General features: G+C 31.2%; 1 protein-coding gene across 1 annotated transcript in view; it reads left to right on the top strand.

The window, feature by feature from the left end:
- Positions 1-19,029, top strand: part of LOC107450430 (protein O-mannosyl-transferase Tmtc3) — a 66,556-nt gene extending 47,527 nt beyond the window's left edge. The window contains exons 6-20 of the mRNA XM_016066220.4: positions 95-210; positions 1,136-1,308; positions 1,792-2,044; positions 3,612-3,763; positions 4,524-4,607; positions 4,690-4,827; positions 6,221-6,314; positions 7,455-7,589; positions 8,666-8,748; positions 10,017-10,089; positions 10,907-10,993; positions 11,920-11,993; positions 14,515-14,635; positions 16,229-16,405; positions 18,526-19,029. Coding sequence (XP_015921706.1) covers positions 95-210; positions 1,136-1,308; positions 1,792-2,044; positions 3,612-3,763; positions 4,524-4,607; positions 4,690-4,827; positions 6,221-6,314; positions 7,455-7,589; positions 8,666-8,748; positions 10,017-10,089; positions 10,907-10,993; positions 11,920-11,993; positions 14,515-14,635; positions 16,229-16,405; positions 18,526-18,873 — 2,108 coding nt within the window. The 3' untranslated portion in view covers positions 18,874-19,029. The remainder of the gene's footprint in view (positions 1-94; positions 211-1,135; positions 1,309-1,791; positions 2,045-3,611; positions 3,764-4,523; positions 4,608-4,689; positions 4,828-6,220; positions 6,315-7,454; positions 7,590-8,665; positions 8,749-10,016; positions 10,090-10,906; positions 10,994-11,919; positions 11,994-14,514; positions 14,636-16,228; positions 16,406-18,525) is intronic.
- The last annotated feature ends 1,654 nt before the right edge of the window (positions 19,030-20,683 follow it).

The following is a 20,683-nucleotide window of genomic DNA, read 5'->3' as shown; positions in this document are numbered from 1 at the left end:
CTTCTATTTAGTGATTATTTTTCAATGGTATTTGATAATCCAAATATGTGAATAACTTTATCTGTTTTGTTAATAATTTTTGTTGATCTTTTAGATTATAGATCACTGATGTGTTGCATTATTTTTGTGGGCTTAGCCATGCTCAGTAAAGAACAAGGTATAACAACAGTTGCAGTGTGCGCAGCTTACGATATCCTGTTAATTCAACAAGTATGCCTCACCATGATTTTTCTTACTTATTTATTTATGAAATATTGTTTACTATAATAAGTCATTCATTTATGAATGCAAAATTGCAAATATGAATGCAAAATTTTGGAATACTTGAAAATAAAATTTTATTGATCAAATTACAAAGAAAAATTTATTCTCATTGCAATAATCCCCGTCTCCTAAAGGAAAATAAACATTATAACGTTATTGAATAAATATTCTATAACAAGCACATATATCTATTTCAAATGAAAACATTGGATGAATTATATTTAAATTAGTTTCAAAAAATTGTGATACTAAACATACGTATAATTGATAGAATCAGACTTTAGCTAAATGTAAGATCAAAATCTTCTGCATTAAATTTTTAATTTACTTGCAAATTTAATAGCATATATAAATATATATTGTTGTAGTTTTCATGTATAAATTCATGTATTTTTTTTTAAGAAATGTCAACAATTTGAATGTGGAAGAAGATTTTAAAAGACAAAGTTAATCAATTAAAAATTGTACAAATTTAGTCACTGTATTAAAATATAAAATCCAGAAAAAAAATTTTGACAAAAAGAATTTCATTCACATTCAAAAATTTATCAATTTTTGTAAAATAAAGAAATTTCAATGATGAATAACTGTTTTATCTTAGATCTAAATAACTTCGAATTTGAAAAATTATCGTTTCGATGTGAGTCATGTTTGGAAGATTTTATCTTTAACGCAGAAAAATACACCGGTGTTTCATATTGTATTTCATAACTATAAATTATTAAAGTGCTAAAAACAATATTTTTCACTTTTTTTTACCTAAACCAATACAAAATAATGAAAAAAGTATCAGAAATATTCATTAAATGTTCTTCGTCAAATGGTTAATGTTCCATAGGAAAAATCATCAATTTTATTATTTTTTTGTCAGGCTGTTCCTCCTCCACTGATGCCAGAAAGAGCGCCAAAGGGCAAAATCAAAGGTCCAACCCCTACTTGGAGAAAAGACTTAGTCCTCCGATTACTCGTACTTGTAATAGGCACGGCTGTTCTCTTATATGCGCGGATGCAGATCATGGGATCAAAGTTACCAGTTTTTAATAAGTAAGTATTAAAAAAATTATATTTATTAAAATTATTTTTTCCCAACTGAAATAGGAATCTCATTAGTTTGTAGTTTAAAATCACACTCCCAGAAATAAGGTTTCAAATTTGACGAATCAGCAAACTTAGAGCTGTATTTCGTTAATTTTGAGAACCATCTCGTCATGAAATCACGGGATTGGTGACGAAACGCACAGAGGAGAAAGGACATAGAACACGCAGAGAGAGAAAGAAACATCCATGCCTTGCCCGGGATTCGAACCCAGGACCTTTCTAATGCAAGGCCAGTTCCGTGCCCCCTACGTGCATGGGTATAGATATTATATTATATAAATTATTTTATAAATTATAGTGTACTTGCAATATTAATGATATTATAATTTTGATTCCTTGTCCTATAAACATTCTATTCAATAGAATTTTATTACGGTCTCTGATCTAGACTATTTAATTAACCTTCAACTGTACTGGTCTATCATACAGATTCGACAATCCAGCGGCAACTGAAAACTGGCCAACACGCCATTTGACACACCACTATTTAATTCCACTGAATACTTGGCTATTACTCTATCCAATGAATCTTTGTTGTGATTGGACTATGGGAACAATACCACTAGTCGTGTCTTTCATGGACTCAAGAGCCATTGCCACTGTATTCTTCTATACTGTGATATGTAAACTAGTGTGGACATGTTATTGTTCAAAAAACCGAATTTTTCCCAAACTAATGTTGGTAAGTTTAATTTTCGAAAATTTAAATGCTTACTATGTTTAAAAACTTAATAAACTAAAAAATTCTTGTTTAATTTTTATTATATAATCTATTATATTTATACAGCTCAATTTCTCGACTGAATCAACTCAATTTCTACTACTACAGTTAGTTTGAAAATTTTTTAACTACTAAATCAGTACGACTTTTATTACTTAGTTACTAAATGATTTAGGGTCGTGTGAGCCTAATGGCTAGAGAATCGAATTCCGATTTGCGATTTTCCAATCCAGCGGCTTTTAATGACCCACTTTCTTGTCTAGCATTTTTTTTTTGTTTTAATTCAAGAAAATGATTCCTGACACTTTTAAGATTCAGATATTAAATTTTAAAAGAAATAAAAAGTTTTATTATGCTTGGGACCAACTACAGCCAAGAGGAAAATCTCCAAAAAAGAGAGTGAGTCATTAAAGGCCACTGGATTGTAAATTAGCCACCGGTTCGGATGGGCTGAGGTTTGATCTTCGTCTCCGCTAGGACCTATTGAGTACATGCGATATACATGCTCGTAAAATATGTAGAATGGAAAGTCCTGTGATCGGTCGTTTAGTGGTACCATGGGAACAGGGATCTTGAGAACATTTTCTACCCCCTCAGATCTATGTCTAAATTGAGGAAGTGGCCTCATGAATGAGTGGTGCTGCCATCTATGAATAAGATTCTGAGCTAAGACGCACTTTTACCCTTGCGGTGCTCTCTTATCAAACGAAAGGCACAAATGGCCAATGGTTGGTGAGCGAGTTTGACTTGTCCAAGTGTCATCAGAGAAAACTTAACGACTTATTATACAGGGTGCTCCAAATTCCAAGGTGTGATAAAAGTCAACAACACGCGAATGAACATTGAATCATAAACCACGTTAAGAGGTAGAAAATTATGCAAACCATGCAGTTTTCAACATTATGATAAAAAAAACAACTACAAAAGATACTACAGATTTTACAAACTAGAAATAGGTTTATTTGATCTTTTATTTATTGAATCGAAATTAATAATTTTAAAAAACTGAAGCGCGAAGATTCGCTGACGTGGAAAGATAAGTAAAAATCCGTGACAGCTGGGACAAATAAATGAAGGCAGGTTGCATTTCCAAGTGATTGGTAATGCATTTTGCCCTGATTTGCCTCACCCAACTACCGCAGTTTCCTTCCAGTTTTATTTTTATTTTATTTTATTTTTGTTAGCAACTTAATGTTTTTTCTTTTCAAATCTGTTTTATTTTCCTTATTAAGGTCTGATAACGGGTCTTGATAACGGGCCCCTATTTTTGACCACTTGAAGCTTGTCGACTTTTTCAACTTAAATATTTTTATCAGCTAATGAAGTTTTTACTTTATCATGTATATTACTAGGGTTATTCGAAGAAGTATAGACTGGTGTCATTGCACAGCATACAACGAAGTAAAAACGATTCCAGAAGTAATAAAGATACAAATTGAGTCAGACAAACTTTAACACTTGTTTAATATTGCTACGTTTTATTGTAACTTGTTTGTTGCATAAACTATGTTTATTTTTCTTTATTTAGGGTGTTTCTATGTGTATATTTCCTTTCGTACCTGCGTCAAATCTTTTCTATCCAGTGGGCTTTGTGATAGCAGAAAGAGTTCTATATCTTCCAAGCATGGGATTCTGCTTTCTTGTTGCATGTGGGTGGCAGAATCTATGTCTCATTTATCGGTAATTACATCTTTTTCTGTTTTAGAAGTGCTCGTAATTTCAAAATTTAGATTACCTTGTTGTGAGGAGAGTCGTTATTGACAATGTCAACCTTCGTCTTTGAAAAGGTACCCCACCACAGAATCGAGTTAACATGTCTTATATACTAGTGAATTGGATTTTTATTTTTGTAGTGGTAGATACACTACACTTGTCAATAATGAAAGCTTAAAATTATACACATTGAAAGCTAAAAGCATTCACTAAAGTATACTAAAATTAAATATATAAACGTCAAAAAAACACGATTGAAAACTCATGAATCATCAATGAGGAAAGCGTGACTAAAAACATTAAGACCTGTTTTACTGTTAAATAAAACAGTGAGGGGTAGAAAAGCTGTAATTATACACACTTTTGAATTTCATTAGGCTATCAAACTGATATATACATCCGTAAAAAAACATTATTGAGGAAAGCAGGACTAAAAACATCAAAACCTGTTTTACTTCTGAAGGAAACAGAAGGGAACAGAAAAGCTGAAATTGCAACCTTTGAATTTCATCTGGCAAATTGAACTAATTTTAATTTTTTTCATACTACCTACCTCTCTAATGAGTCCGCAGAATTCGATAAGGTTCTTGTATTTTCCTCACGATATTAGTTTTCTACCCTAAATGCATGCATTTTTGCTTTCCATTTTGACGGGGATTCTAAAACTATTTATAAATGTGACGGTTACGGAACATCCTGTATAATTACGATACTTTATCTCTTCCAGAAAGCGTACAACTTTTCTGCATGCTTGCATCGTGATACTATTGTGCCTTAATTTTATCAAAACTGTGATCAGAAATTTGGATTGGTAAGTGCACATTAACAATTCTTGGTTTCAGTTAAAATTCTTTGGCAAAGTTCCTCATGCGATTACTTGTTTTAATCCCTAGGAAAGATGAAGAGTCCCTATTCAAATCAGGATTGCGTTTCACAAAAGCGAATGCCAAACTTTACAATAACTTGGGTCACGTAATGGAAAGTAAAGGGGAACACGCAGAGGCTCTAGAACTGTTCCAACAAGCCGTTCGGTAAGTTTCACTACCTTGAATATTATGAGAATGTATAGGAAATAACTTTTTGCGAGCAATAAATTTAACTCGTTCAAAATAATTACTGTTTTAAACTCTGATTCATATTCTTCGCTTCCTAATGCATTCAGACTACAATTTTATTAAATTAATCTTAACATGCAACTATAACGCTTGCATTATGTTCATACACTAAATTTAATACAAATTATTAAATTTTTACGAAATTTTAATTTGTAATTTGATTGCATATATAGTTAATCAAGTAATTTAAATTTTTTTATAATAATTTTTTAAGTGTAAATAAAAAAAATTTAACATTTAAATTTTTTCTAAAAATATTTTTTAAAAATTATAGAAATTATGAAACAAATTATTGATATTTATACAGCAAAAAGAGTGTGATAAGCTTTATACGAAAAAAATGAGCATAAACTATAAAGATTTATTAACACAAAACCATTAGATTTCTGAAACATCTTTCAAAACAGTACTTTAAACATTTTTTTTCACTTAAAACAAAGTGCAAAATTTTTTATTTTAAAAAATAAATAATCATTATTAAAATTATTGCAAAATGAAATATTTAATTCTACTTATTTAATGTAATTTGAGCTTCGTGATTTATAAAGTATTATTTGCAAGTGTAATGAGTCTAAATAAAATATTGTTTGTCGGTTAAATACATACGAATAAATAAGTATTAAAAGCTGCTATACATGTGAATAAAGTGTTATGTGCATGTTCCCTGAATAGGCTGTGTATAATATTTGTAGTTTCTTTCAACACAAATTAAATATTATGGGTATATACTATACATATAAATACCTACATACATGCACATATTCTTCTTCACTTCGAAGTAGAGCATAGGGCTTCCATCATAATTCTCCATCACACTCTATTTGTGGCCAGATATTTTGCCTCCCTCCATGCCTTTCCTATTATTTTCCATTCACTTATAATCATCCTGCTCCAAGTACTTTTTGGCCTTCCTCTTTTCCTATTGCCCTCAGTGTTCCAATAAAAAACGTGTTTTGCTTTAAACTTCTTAGAAAGTTCTTTATGTTATTTTTATTGCAGTTCCATGAATCAGTTCCATACAGTAGGACAGATTTAAGATCAGTATTGAAAATTTTAATTTTTGGTACATATAAATACATTATCATATACGGATAAAATGCTTAAGAAAGTATGGGTAATATATAATTCCGGAGAAAATTATTATTCAAGTGCTCTTAAATATTGAAATATCTCACTACATTTTAATTGTAAATATACAAAAATATTATATAATTTACGTTCAATGCTTTATTGGCGTGTATAACATCTTCACAGCTTAAGTATTTCATTTCGTATATTTTATAAATTTAAGTCGTGTTAATTTTTACAGGATTCAACCGGATGATATTGGTTCTTATTTAAATTTAGGAAGAATTTATAATACTCTAGGAAGCACAGAGAAAGCAGAACAAGCCTTTTGGCAGGTAAGAAAAAGATCCCATGGAATTCCTCTCAATATTTTCTCTGATAAACTCTACATTAGCTATTCTCTCCTAGAGAATATTTACTCGATTGAAAATCTTAAAAGAAAGGAGAATCTCGGATATTCTCTGTTAATCATTATTCCCAACACTTATATATTATGATGCATTACATATTATTTTCAAATAATCTCGGATATTCTCTGTTAATCATAATTCCCAACACTTATATATTATGATGCATTACATATTATTTTCAAATGATCTCGGATATTCTCTGTTAATCATTATTCCCAACACTTATATATTATGATGCATTACATATTATTTTCAAATAATCTCGGATATTCTCTGTTAATCATTATTCCCAACACTTATATATTATGATGCATTACATATTATTTTCAAATAATCTCGGATATTCTCTGTTAATCATAATTCCCAACACTTATATATTATGATGCATTACATATTATTTTAAAATAATCAAACATTTATTTAAGGTAAACAAATTTAGATTCTTTCTGAGATAAAAAAAATCTAACGTTGTAACTCCATGTAGTACAATCATTAAATTTATAAAATATAATGATTAAATATGAACACTTTTAAAATTACAAATAGTATATTTGACGAAGCTGGACGTATTTCGTTACCACGTGATGCACTTTCATCAACGGGATAAAAAAACCACTACCACTGTTCATCATAGGCGGTTTAATAGACAAATAATCGAACGGAAAACTGGAAAATTTCTCTTATTTATATAACAATTCCAAATCAGATTTTCATGTGCAGTCAAACCTCATTAAAACGAAAACGCTTAACACGAATTTCCGCTTGAAACGGAGAAATACTGTTTTCTTAAAACTTTTATACTCCTTTAGGCGAACTTTTGAAAGTATTTGGTATAAACAATAAAGGCATTGGAAGCGTATTTTTAACTTTTAAAAAAACACTCATATTAATTGAAAATTAAACGGAATAAGAGTGAATTGATTAAAAGGTTTTCAATAGCGATATCACTTAGGAATGGAGAATTCTGAGAATTTTGGCATAAGGGTTCCGCCAAATGACATTATAACTTTTACTTGGTTCCCAACTTATTTTCTGAAATAAACATATTTTACTATCATATTCTAGGCTAAGAATCTGTTACCGAAGAAAACTCCTGGAAAGACATACAAAGCACATATTGTTCCGAGTCATTTGGATTTATTCCTGAATTTGGGAAATCTTCTTTCCAAAAATACTTCTAGATTAGAGGAAGCGCAAGAAGTAAGTCTAGGAAATTGCTAATTATTGTGAGCTCAATTCAATAATAATCAGAGCAATAATAATTTGGAGTCTAATTTTAATAAATACATAAAATTTATATTTCTATTTTAAAAATCCGTTTTTAAATGTGTTCTTAACATAAGAAAGTATAAAATACTCAACTAAAATGAGTTGATTTAATTTGATTAAAATCCGTTTTTAAATGTGTTCTTAACATAAGAATGTATAAAAAACTCAACTAAAATGAGTTGATTTAATTTGATTAAAATCCGTTTTTAAATGTGTTCTTAACATAAGAATGTATAAAATACTCAACTAAAATGAGTTGATTTAATTTGATTAAAATCCGTTTTTAAATGTGTTCTTAACATAAGAAAGTATAAAATACTCAACTAAAATGAGTTGATTTAATTTGATTAAAATCCGTTTTTAAATGTGTTCTTAACATAAGAATGTATAAAATACTCAACTAAAATGAGTTGATTTAATTTGATTAAAATCCGTTTTTAAATGTGTTCTTAACATAAGAATGTATAAAATACTCAACTAAAATGAGTTGATTTAATTTGATTAAAATCCTTTTTTAAAATTTGTTCTTAACATAAGAATGTATAAAATACTCAACTAAAATGAGTTGATTTAATTTGATTAAAATCCTTTTTTAAAATTTGTTCTTAACATAAGAATGTATAAAATACTCAACTAAAATGAGTTGATTTAATTTGATTAAAATCCTTTTTTAAAATTTGTTCTTAACATAAGAATGTATAAAATACAACTAAAATGAGTTGATTTAATTTGATTAAAATCCTTTTTTAAAATTTGTTCTTAACATAAGAATGTATAAAATACTCAACTAAAATGAGTTGATTTAATTTGATTAAAATCCTTTTTTAAATGTGTTCTTAACATAAGAATGTATAAAATACTCAACTAAAATGAGTTGATTTAATTTGTACTGTTATATTAAAATTAATAAAATTTACATAGCAGCGTTAGAATTAATAATTATATATTTATTATAATCTTTAAGCTAGTAATTAAATATAAAGTAAAAAATTTATCTAAATTTGTAGCTTTACAAAGAAGCAATCAGTATGAAGAGTGATTACATTGATGCCTATATGCAGAGAGCTAGTGTTCTACTAAAACTTAACAGGTAATACTTTTTATTACTATGATTGGCAATATAACCAGTACGCTCATAGTTTTTTATTATTTAATTCTATCCCATGCAACCTTTTTCCAAAAGGTGATGAAAGTGTGGATATATTTAAATAATTTTCAACTAAGAGCTGCAATCAAAATATCGTGTATAGGGTATAAATAAGCAGATTATGAACTACCTAATGAAACCGTTTACGGATCCACCTAACAGTAAAGTAATCACGAGTGTAGCAATGCAGTTTTTACGAGTCGCATCCATCTAACAGTAGAGTAATAACGTGCGAGTCGTCACGAGTCACATTCACCTAACAGCGACATTCATGTAATCACGAGAAAAACAATTGAATCCTCGAGAATCACATTCACGTTACAGTGGAGTAATCATGAGCGGAACAGTACAGTTTCACAAGTCACATTTAAGCAACAGTAATCATGTGTGGAACAGTAGAGTATTTATGAGTCGCATTCACCTAACAGTTGAGTAATTTCAAGCGAAACAGTAAAACCTTCTCTAGTCACATTCATCTAACGGTAGAGTAATCACTAGAAAAACAATAGAGACCTCACGAATCACATTCACCTAACAATTAATTAGCCTCGAGCAAAACAGTAGTGTCCTCGTGAATCACATTCATATGGAACAATAGAGTATTTACGAGTCACATTCACCTAACAGTCGAGTAATCTCAAGCGGAACAGTAAACCCTTCTAGAGTCACATTCATCTAACAGTAGAGTAATCACGAGAAAAACAATAGAGTCCTCACAAGTTTTATTCACCTAACAGTTAAGTAGTCACGAGCAAAACAGTAGTGTCCTCGTGAATCTCATTCATGCGGAACAGTAGAGTATTTTCGAGTCACATTCACCTAAGAGTCGAGTAATCTCAAGCGAAACAGTAAAACCTTCTCGAGTCACATTCATCTAACAGTAGAGTACTATTTAAAAGCAGTATTAAAAATTATCCAGTACACACCAATGTTAAGAATAGAATGCCAAAGAGGAACACATTATAGGACACTGCTTCCAAGCAATTATATTACAGTACACAAACAGCACAGTTACAGTACAGTTGTTTTTGTTATTGAACTTATTTTTACTTTTAACACAATTTCGCTGTTTTGTATTATTTGATCCAGATATAGGTCGTCTTTAATTTTGTCCATCACCAAAGAAATCTGTTCTCGAATTCCTCTGCAAACATTTTACAAATACAAAATAGCTAATTTATACATTTAACTTTTTTTTTTATTTCTTTCAGGTCTGAAGAAGCTCAGGATATGTACCACGAAGCCCTGAAGCACGATAGGCTCAACCCAGATCTATTTTACAACGTTAGTAAGTCTTCGAATATCTGTATTTTTAATTATAAATGTAATAAAACAAGAGGAAGAAAGACATAATTTTGTCCTTGTCATCTTAAAAATCTCACTATTCATTTTAAGAAATTTTACAAAACGAACTAAAATAAAAGCACTTCTCATTCAAACAATTGATTTTTGATAATTTTTTGTTCAAAAGATTGCGAAGTCAAATTCTAGTGAGGATTGTATATTTCATTCTAACGGAGAGCGTGCGATGCTTTCGAAAAACACAGTTAACTTTATTGGAAATTTCATCATGAATATTATGAGTTGATAATAAATTATCTAAACTATTATGGGTTGAATTAATTTTATTTCAATTTGGAATTATTTAACAAGGAGTACATGATTGCTTCAAATTTAAATTTAAAAACAATTTAATCTTAATGTAAACTATAATTACGTTTTTTTAGGGAAGTTAGTACGAATAGATATGGATCAATATTCTTTTTAATATTAGAAGAAAAAACCATTCTTGATTTATTTTATAGTTTCACTATATTTCTGCGAAAAAATTATTATTCACAAAAAAACATCTTTATCTTTTTTAAATGAAATTTTAAAAAATTAAAAATCCGAGTTTCATAAACAATTAAAATATTTAGAACATTGAAAATCAATGCGGAAGAGCTGTTTTTGATCACTGGAGATTAAAGAATAATAAGAGTTAAAGTTAATTTCTCAAACGGGAACAAATTGAAAACGATTAGTATCGAAACTCGTTGTAGAATTTGTTTTATTAATGACTTATAAAATAACTATGTGCTAACAAAAAACAAATTTTTAGATAGGTGTCTTACTTTTGGAACAAGGAAAATCATTACAAGCATTAGCGCGTTTTGATCAGGCGTTGCAGATAGACCCAGAGCATGAGGTAAGCAAGAGATAATTTTATACATATGCAACAACGAATAATTGTATCATGATTTTATTATTTTATTTTTATTTTTATTGTGCTTTCTAAACTCAGAATATCTTTCTTCCTGCTTAATATAATTCACGGCAAAATTACTGTACTGTATAGTAATAACACTTCTGGTAAAAAAAATAAAAAATTATTTTGGTAATAAGTTTGGCAAAAAGTCCACCACGAAGGCAAATTTCTCCCAATACTTGAAGCAGGAGTTCCCTAATCTTCTGGATTGGGTACAAAATTACAAGGCTACGTAGTTGAACATTAGAAGACGTAAACCCGAAAATTGGGTCGACTGTTCAACGAGGATTATAAAATAAAATAAAATACTTCTGATTGGTCCATGGTGGATTAGGGGATAGAGCGTTCGTCTTACATTGAGGTGAACAGGGTTCGAATCCTAGCGATGGCTGATCGATACGAATTCCGCACCCGATTCGCACCGACCACAGTGTTGACGTAAAATATCCTCAGTGGCAGATGGATCATGGGTTACAGTCTCCGTACCGTTAGGTTAACCGTGGAAGCTTTTCGTGGTTTTCGTCTCCATGTAACGCAAATGCGGGTTAGTTCCACCAAAAAAGCCTCCGCGAAGGCAAATTTCTCCCAATACTTGATCAAGGAGTTCCCTTGTCTTTCGGATTGGGTTCAAAACTTTCAAGTTAAACATTAGTAGTAGTAAACCCAAAGAATTGGGTTGACTGTTCAACGACGGTTATAATGTAAAATAGTTATCTATCTACATATCTTACTATTTATATATCCTACTAACTATCAATATATCTTGTTAACTACATATCTTACCTTATATATATCTCTTATATATAGTATATTACTATCCCATTCTTTTGTAATCTCAAATATACTTTTGTGATTTATTTGTTTAGAAATCTCTTTTGAATTACGCCATTCTTATTCAAGATTCCGGTGACTCGGAATTAAGAAGAATAGCGCATGAAAGGTATGCATATTATCAAATTAATTTATGTTTAATTTTAATTACATACTATTCCTTCGATTATTAATCGCTCCTTCTATTTGTTTTATATGCTTTAAGCTGAAAGTAAAATTCTGCTCTTTGCAATCTGCCAACGTCTTTTTGACTCAATTGAAGACAACAGTTTGCCAAGTTTAACAATTAGCTTTCGACATATGCATCGAACTGAGCAGCAACACTATACTAAGGGTGTCCAGAAATGTTTCTCAACGCATAATCCGTAATAAAAATACGTGTAGAATCTCATGAAAAAAGTTTACTAAATTTTAAATAAATTATATTTTTACAAACTTGATTACATTTGCTTGTGAGACTTCAATATAATAAATTTTTGTCACTTAATCTATTATTAAATCACTAATATAATAATGTCACTAATATAATTAATTTTGTCACTTAATCTATTTATTTTGTATATTAAACATTACACTGTTTAACAGGACAACAAACTAGCAAAATTAAGTTTTTTTTTTAATTTCTTTAGTCTCAGAACTTGTATTACTCAATAAAACTATTTAACTTCAACTTAATAAACATACTTTGGAGATTACAATACGAAACACGTTTGAATTTGAAGGAAATGTTGGAAAAACCCTAAGCAGAAAAATACATTAACGGGATCCAGGTGAGGCTTTGTAGGTATGAGATATTGGCCTAAGAGGTACTTCTTAACACATTCACAGAAAAATGGATTTGGACGTGTTATGCGTGGATTATCCGTTGCCCACACGTCACTGTTGTGCTTGGTAAAAACGCCTTCCTACGTGAAAGCTACCTAGTCAGTAAATAGAATATCCGTTTATAAATCCTCCTGCTCCAAACACTAAAGCAAGAACCGACGACAGAAATCAATGCGCGGATTTGTAGCTTGAAAGGCTTGAACTTTCTGCATATAGTATAGGTGTAAACTATTTTCATGCAATGCTCTCTAAACAGTGGGCTGTCTCACATGCAGACAAGGTGCATTAACTCTTGTACTTGTACGGAATGTTTTATCCACAATGTTCAAAATGGAATCTTCCATGCGAGGTTGTCATACAGTTCTTGTTTCCCTCCTACTATGAGAGTTGGTGGCAAATGAATCGCTTTCCCACAGGGACTGATTCGACTTTTCTAAAATTAGCTTAGGCCTGTTCAGAAACCATTCCTGCTACAGCCCATTACCGACCAATCATAATTACTACTATCGCCAGCCAATCACAATTACCTCCATAGCCAGCTAATCACAGTTGCTCTTTGTATTACAGTTAGTGGACGCAATTTTGAACATTTGCTTCGAATACTTTACTGATGCAAACAAACACCTTGTGCTGATTTTATAACTAAGCGCATTTTTCCAACTATGTCATTTATTGCGTTCGTACTTGAACGCGTCAATTTAGATCCTACCTTCCTCGAAAAAATACATATTTTAGTCCGTTCAACTACCCCTCCAAATTTATCCCGTGATCGTAGAGTCTCTCTGTAGATTTTGAATCTTAATCAATCAGAATCTTAATCAATCAATCTGTGTTCTTAATCAATCTGTGTTCTTAATTAATCTGTGTCCTTAATCAATCAGACAAACAGTCTTTGAAATAATCTTCTCAATCAGTCAAGCAGTCCTTCGAGGTAGTCTTCTTAATCAAAACAGTCTTTCGAGACAGTCTTCTTAATCAATTACACAATCTTTCGAGACAGTCTTTTTAATCAGTCAAACAATCTTTCGAGACAGTCTTCTTAATCAGTCTAACAGTCTTTCGAGACAGCCTTCTTAGTCATTCAAACAATCTTTCGAGACGGTCTTCTTAATCAGTCTAACAGTCTTTCGAGACAGCCTTCTTAATCAGTCAAACAATCTTTCGAGACGGTCTTCTTAATCAGTCTAACAGTCCTTCGAGACAGCCTTCTTAATCAGTCAAACAATCTTTCGAGACGGTCTTCTTAATCAGTCTAACAGTCCTTCGAGACAGCCTTCTTAATCAGTCAAACAATCTTTCGAGACAGTCTTCTTAATCAGTCTAACAGTCTTTCGAGAAAGCCTTCTTAATCAGTCAAACAATCTTTCGAGACGGTCTTCTTAATCAATCAAACAGTCTTTCGAGACAGTCTTCTTAATCAATCAAACAGTCTTTCGAGACAGTCTTCTTAATCAATCAAACAGTCTTTCGAGACAGTCTTCTTAATCAATCAAACAGTCTTTCGAAACAGTCTTCTTAATCAATCAAACAGTCTTTCGAGACCGTCTTCTTATTCAATCAAATAGTTTTGGGAGACCGTCTTCTTAATCAATCAAACAGTATTTCGAGACATTCTTTCTAGAATCAATCAAAAATGTCTTAGTGCCACATGATGAAATATATAATCCAAAGCACATCAAAATGAAAATGACATTTTCTAGCAGCTAACTCTTCGACTTAACCTAACAATTATTTGACCTTAATTAAAATATATTTTCAAAATCTATTTATTTGTTTATTTGTTCTTTATTTATTACAATTACCAGGTTAAAAGTTTTGCTGGACAAAGGTCAACAACCCGAAAGAACATATTTTAATCTGGGAATGCTGGCTATGCAAGATCGAGATGCAGCAAAAGCTGAACTTTATTTCAAGAGAGCTTTACAAGTAATTCTACTTCTTGTTGTTACTCGAAAATATTTACAATCTGTCCCTTTATATACTTCTCCAAATCCCTCAAAAAGCAAAATTCGATACTCTTTAAATATAACTCTTAAAATAAAATTTTGAAGGATCTTGGCACTTTTAAATGCTAAATTACTTTTAAGGAAAAAAATTCTCAGTTTTTCTCTCATCAGAAAAAGCAGATATTTTGCCTGCAATCAAATAAAAAATATTCAAAATAATCTAGAGCTCAAACCAAATTAAGTACGTGCGAAATTTCTATAAACTAAAAAACAAGGCACAGTTTGATTAAATAAAGGAGAGCCAAAAAAAAAGTTCTATACCTTTTAGTCATATAACTTGTGTCGGGAAAATGTCTTTAATTTCAATATTTTGATACTACGTATGTATTTACAACATAGGATGCTCCCAAATAAATGCTCTTAATGTCATATAATTTAGTTCATATCATATCATTTAGTCATATAATCAATGTAAGGAAAATTTTAATTTCAATATTTTTATATTTACTACATAAGATGCTCCAAACTAAATGCTCTTAATGTCAAGTAATTTCCTTCAATTAGTGTCCAGAAAATGTCGTTAATTTCAATATTTTTATATTTACTACCATAGGATGCTCCACACTAAATGATCTTAATGTCATGTAATTTCCTTCAATTAGTGTTCGAAAAATGTCTCTAATTTCAATTGTTTTATATTTACCACATAAGATGATCTGCAATAAATGCTCTTAATGTATATTTTTAGAAAAAGTATGTAAGAACTGCTCTTTAGGATTTGCGGATTTATATTCAAATAGCATAGTAATTAAGGCACTGAGCTGTCCTTGTGAAGGACAGGGGTTAGATCTTCAGTGATGTTTCCAAGTCGACCCAGCTTCAGATTGATGGGTAACAGCTTATCTGAGATATAAAGGTGGTTCGTGTACAATGCTGATAACATTGCCACCATCGTTTCATTGGTCATGATATTGTGGAACTTAACTGCCATGACCCTACTGGCCCACAACGGGTTATTATAGAAATACATTACATTGCTATTAATATTCAAGTAATGGCCAACCACCAAGGTCAGTTAAGGCAAAGAAAGTATTAAAATCATCTAAAACCAATTTATTTGAAGATGAGTCATGAAAGTTGTTTCTAACAAAAAGTGAATACATTTTGGTCTCACTTGACAAATATGGTAGCTTTTGTGGATTTTAATCCCTCCCTCTGAAAGATTCTAAAAATAAATATTAAGGGCAGTTATTGCGAAACATCAGTTATTTATAGAGAAATTTTGTGAAGTGTTACATTTCTCCCTAACTATAAAGTTAACGCTATTTGAGCTTCACAGCGCATACGTGCAAATTACCCTACAAATCACCATGTTCAAAAAATAAAATTAGCCTTGCGGTTAACGAAAGACAAACGCTATGCGAAATCTCTCCAATAAATTATATAGAGCACTGGTTCTTACCTGCATGGTAATATTTGCTTCATCCTGAAAGAGGCATATGCCTAAATAAATTAACTTCCATTTTGCTTTGTCTTTTTCAACATTTTAGTAAATTTACCACTGTTTTCATAGCTCAAATCCGATTTCGATGCTGCACTCTTCAATCTTGCTCTTATCCTCTACGAAAAAGGACAACCTTTCGAAGCTCTAGCATATTTACAGAAACTGGACAAGAGACATATTAAAGGATTGATCTTGTTGGGAAACATTTACTTCAACCATCTCAAAAACTACACCGCTGCCTTACAAGTAAATAAACCGTTCTTATATACCTTAAAATCTATTTTATTTTACTATGGATGTTTATTTTTTGTTAAAACTTGAATATGAATAATAAACAAAAGCCAAAAGTACTCGTAGTGAGTTTCAAAATTGTCAGAAATTAGTTCACTATATGGTTAATCATAATTTACATAAATTTCTACATTCTCATACTGCATAGGCAAACATATGTTGTTTTCCAATAAATTTTGATTTGACGTAGTAATTTTTGAACTAAACATTTTTAAAATTTAGATTTACGTTTGTACTTATAGTTAAAAATTTAAGAAATTCTGTTCTAAAAAAAATAAGGCCTCATTTGAGCAGAAATTATTTTATACAAGCGCAGCATTTGCATAACTACCGATCCGGAAGTACTAATACTCCGCAATAAGAGCCTCAAATTAATGCAAAGAAGAAAGGAAAACTTTATTAGTAATTAACAAGGAAGATGGGACTAAAAACATTAAAACTTGTTTGGTTGCTGGAAGAAATAAACAGAAAAGAGTTAAGAGGTCATCTAGCTACCAAACTGGTTTTGGTGTCTTCAATCCCTCCTCTCTCAACAGTGATTCATAAAATGTATTGTTTGTTGATAGAAAGAACTCCCCTCACCCCAAAGTCCAAGACCGTCTGCTGCTATGGAAGCAAGAAATAGCGCATTTCAAAAAGGAGAGCTTCTCTCTCCCTTGATTCCTTTTCTCTCACCGACTCAAGCCAAAACCTGTGTTAGTGACCCAACACCCCTACTAAATAGTTGAAAATCATAACCATAGTCACCGCCACTGCTTCAAACAAATGTCGATGGGAGTTCTATCAATAGACAGACTATAGATTACACTTTTATTTGTGTTTTTCCTCTCTTATATATTAGTTTTCGAGGCCTCATGTGTATACTTTTTCTCATCCTCTTTTGCAATGATTCTAAGAATATGTTATAAAAGAGGTGATTATGGTAGATACTGTTTAATCCTGTCATACGTGGACCATAGCGCTTGATAGAATCCGTTGAAGAAAGTTTATTCAGACCACCTCGGGCCGTGAAAGGCTGTAGTGCATTTGTAGAAGAAGAGAAATGTTAGGAAACGCCATTTAGATATCCCTGAAATGCATATGTTCAAAAAATATCTAATTATTAATTTTCAACGAAACACTATGTTTAAACAAATTGTATTCCGTACCTCTAAGATACTAGTCTAACCTGAATGTTATCTAATGTATTAAAACCTAAATGTTATTCTGATATTTAATGAGTGTTCACTTACCTGTACTTCTATGCATAGTACATACCTATATATACCTGTGTTTCCTTACTGTAATAAATCACAAACTCACTTTTAACTCTCTGATCCTTTTAAGAAATAAATAAAGTGTGGACTAGTTTTGTGACTTGGAGCCAGTGAAGCGCTTTCCGAATTATTTGAAATTTTAAAGTGTAATCAGTGGTTAAACTGCCGACTTTCCGAACAATTTGGTTAAATAGTTACCGCGTGACATTATAATTCATGGTGTAATAATATTTCTTTTATCAATAGTTCAAACAATTCTGTAAGAAAAACAATATCAAACCAGATTGAACTAATGACAAACAATAATTTCCAATTCAACATTTTCAGTTAGCTTAGAAAATTCTGGTTCAGCCGATCTGCTAGAATTGCGCACCTCAGATTCTCAATTTTCCAAAACCTATTTTGTATATACCATTTCAATAAAAAAAGTTTTTTTTAAAAAAAAAACTGTCACGTAGCACCACAAAATATTTTCCATTACAAATAAAAGTTTATTGTTAAAGCATTATAAAGGAACTTTAATTTTTTTTTTACAAAGATCTCGATAGTCTGAGGCCAAAATTAATTGAACTTTTTTAACTCACTAAATATAGCACGTTACACGTCTCACCCACTGATTGTGCCAATGATTTAAACTTCTCAGATTTTAGTGGGTGAAGACACAAAGTAACAAAATGTTTCAAGCTCATCTGGCAATAAACAATTGAATAAATTTAGCCTCTATTTTGGTAGCACTCAAATGTCACTTCAAATTTACTTTAACTCAGTTCTTCATTTAGTTCATTATCTTTACAAATAATTCAAATTTCTGTATTTCAGTGTTACAAACTCATATTGAAACAAGATCCAAATCACGTGCCGGCCATGCATAATTTATGTGCAGCGCATTACCAGCTGGGGGAACTGGACGTTGCTGAAGAATGTTTATTGCACGTTTCATCCTTAAAACCAGAAGAATCTTATGTCAAACATCATTTGCAAATAGTCCAGGAACGAAAAGGGAAAAAAATTCTGAACGATATTCGAACAACAGGATCGAATCCAGGATTTTGCAAAGCTCCTGATATTGAGTGTCATCCAAGCTCTGAAAACAACGGTTCGGGTCTACCCTTTTCCCAAAAAAGGAAAACTTTGACTGAAACTGACAATGAAAATTTAAAATTGTGATACTTTTACTGTATATTTTTTAAGATTTATCCTGATACTATTAATTTATATGGTGTGCTTAATGCTTCCTTATGTTGTTTGCAAATGTTTGTTGTAAATTTCATATTTTGTAAAGGTGTCTTTTAAAACTTATGAATAAAATCTATTTCATAAAAATATCATAATTAATGTGACGGCCGGTGGCTGAGCGGTAGCGCTTCGCGCTGTCGTGCCACAGGTCCCTGGTTCGATCCTCGGTACGGGCAAGGTTGACTCAGCTTTTCATCCCTTCAGTGGGTCGATAAATGAGTACCAAGCATGCTTGGGAACTAAACACTGGGGGTTCCGCGTTCGGCTGACCACATGACCGGAACATCTGCTTCTGCACCCCCAGAGCACAAGGTAAAGAAAACTGAGATGGGCACAGTATGCCTTGGCCCTCTAGGGCTGTCACGCCGCTGAGTTTAGTTTTTAGTTTAATGTGGTCCCGGAAGTTTCAATCTGTTGCAATACTTAATATAAAATAATTTTACTAAGTGAGGGATTCCTTTCCCCGCTTGCTACTGATCACCAACCTACAAGTACACTCAATGCTATAACATCGAAATACAACAATATACAACATCTTTAGTCTTATTTCGATAAAAAAAAAAAAACTTGATGCAAAATTTGAAAACTTAAATTTTTGAAAAGAAATTAGTAAAATAAATTGTATGAAGCTTTTCCACAGCTTCAATATGAACATTCTATTTTCTCCTATTTTTATTAGAAAAGTTTAGCCTAAACTTTTTTGTAAATTGGTTTGTTCTAATTGTTTTAACTTAATTACAGTTAACAGATTTTGTATCAGAGCCACTCAAGTACTTCAATATAAAATATTAGCAGTTTTGTTCTAGTACAACTACATAGAAAATCATGGAAAAACAATTACAACAACTTGATATAAAAGAACTAAACTATATGAATAATAATACTAAATTAAGCATTCAAAGTAAATATTTAAAATATATTTAATTTACAAAATCCACGTTTTAATTTGAAAAAAAGATATTTTCTACATCCAGCACAATGTAATTTTATCCAAAAGAATAATAGATCCGGTTTAAACTTTTTTTCTAAAAATTTTAGCAACCTTTAAGCAAATGTGCGAATAAGTTTTTGAATACAAAGTAATTTTTTCCACTCGAATACTAAATAAAATATTACTCTATTTTAGATTACAAAATATTACTTTATTCATTAAAATTGAATTTTATTTGCTTTTACTTAAAGCTTTAAATTATTCGAACGCAAATTCAGAATTTCTGCCAAATCTGTGTCTGGCATATTGTTGCATATTTATGTATTGCCATAATTTTATTTCTGTTATACTAAATTACCGCGCAGTCCGTATTAATGAAAAAGCTTATAAGTTCGCATTCTACAATCGAAAAATGCTGCAATCACTGAGATTTAACGTTAAACTTTCTACGCAGTATGAGAACATTGTTCAACGGCAGAAACTTGCACGCATGAATCGAGAAGTTCCGAAACGGCTGAATGAATATGAAACACGAAGCGAAAGCAGAACGGCAGTCTACCACCTCCACTTCATGCCACACACTCCCCCAGTCGTTTCGAAACTTCCGATCCACACCTGCACACTTTCCTGTTGCAGATCGATGTCCCCGTAATGCATAGAAAGCATCCGTTGAATGCCAGTTCATTGCGGCATTTCGGTGAAACAGTTTCAAAATTATGTAAACGTTCACCAATGATATTATATTCTAATGAAAAAGTTACAGGAAGCTTTCGTATCTAGTAGACGTTTAAAAAATAGCATTTAATACTT

The sequence above is a fragment of the Parasteatoda tepidariorum genome, chromosome 10 (genome assembly GCF_982258835.1).
Source record: "Parasteatoda tepidariorum strain Cologne lab strain chromosome 10, Ptep-v5.0, whole genome shotgun sequence".
Lineage (NCBI taxonomy): Eukaryota > Metazoa > Arthropoda > Arachnida > Araneae > Theridiidae > Parasteatoda > Parasteatoda tepidariorum.
The sequence above is the reverse complement of the archived record's forward strand: the minus strand, read 5'-3'. Positions and strand labels throughout refer to the sequence as shown.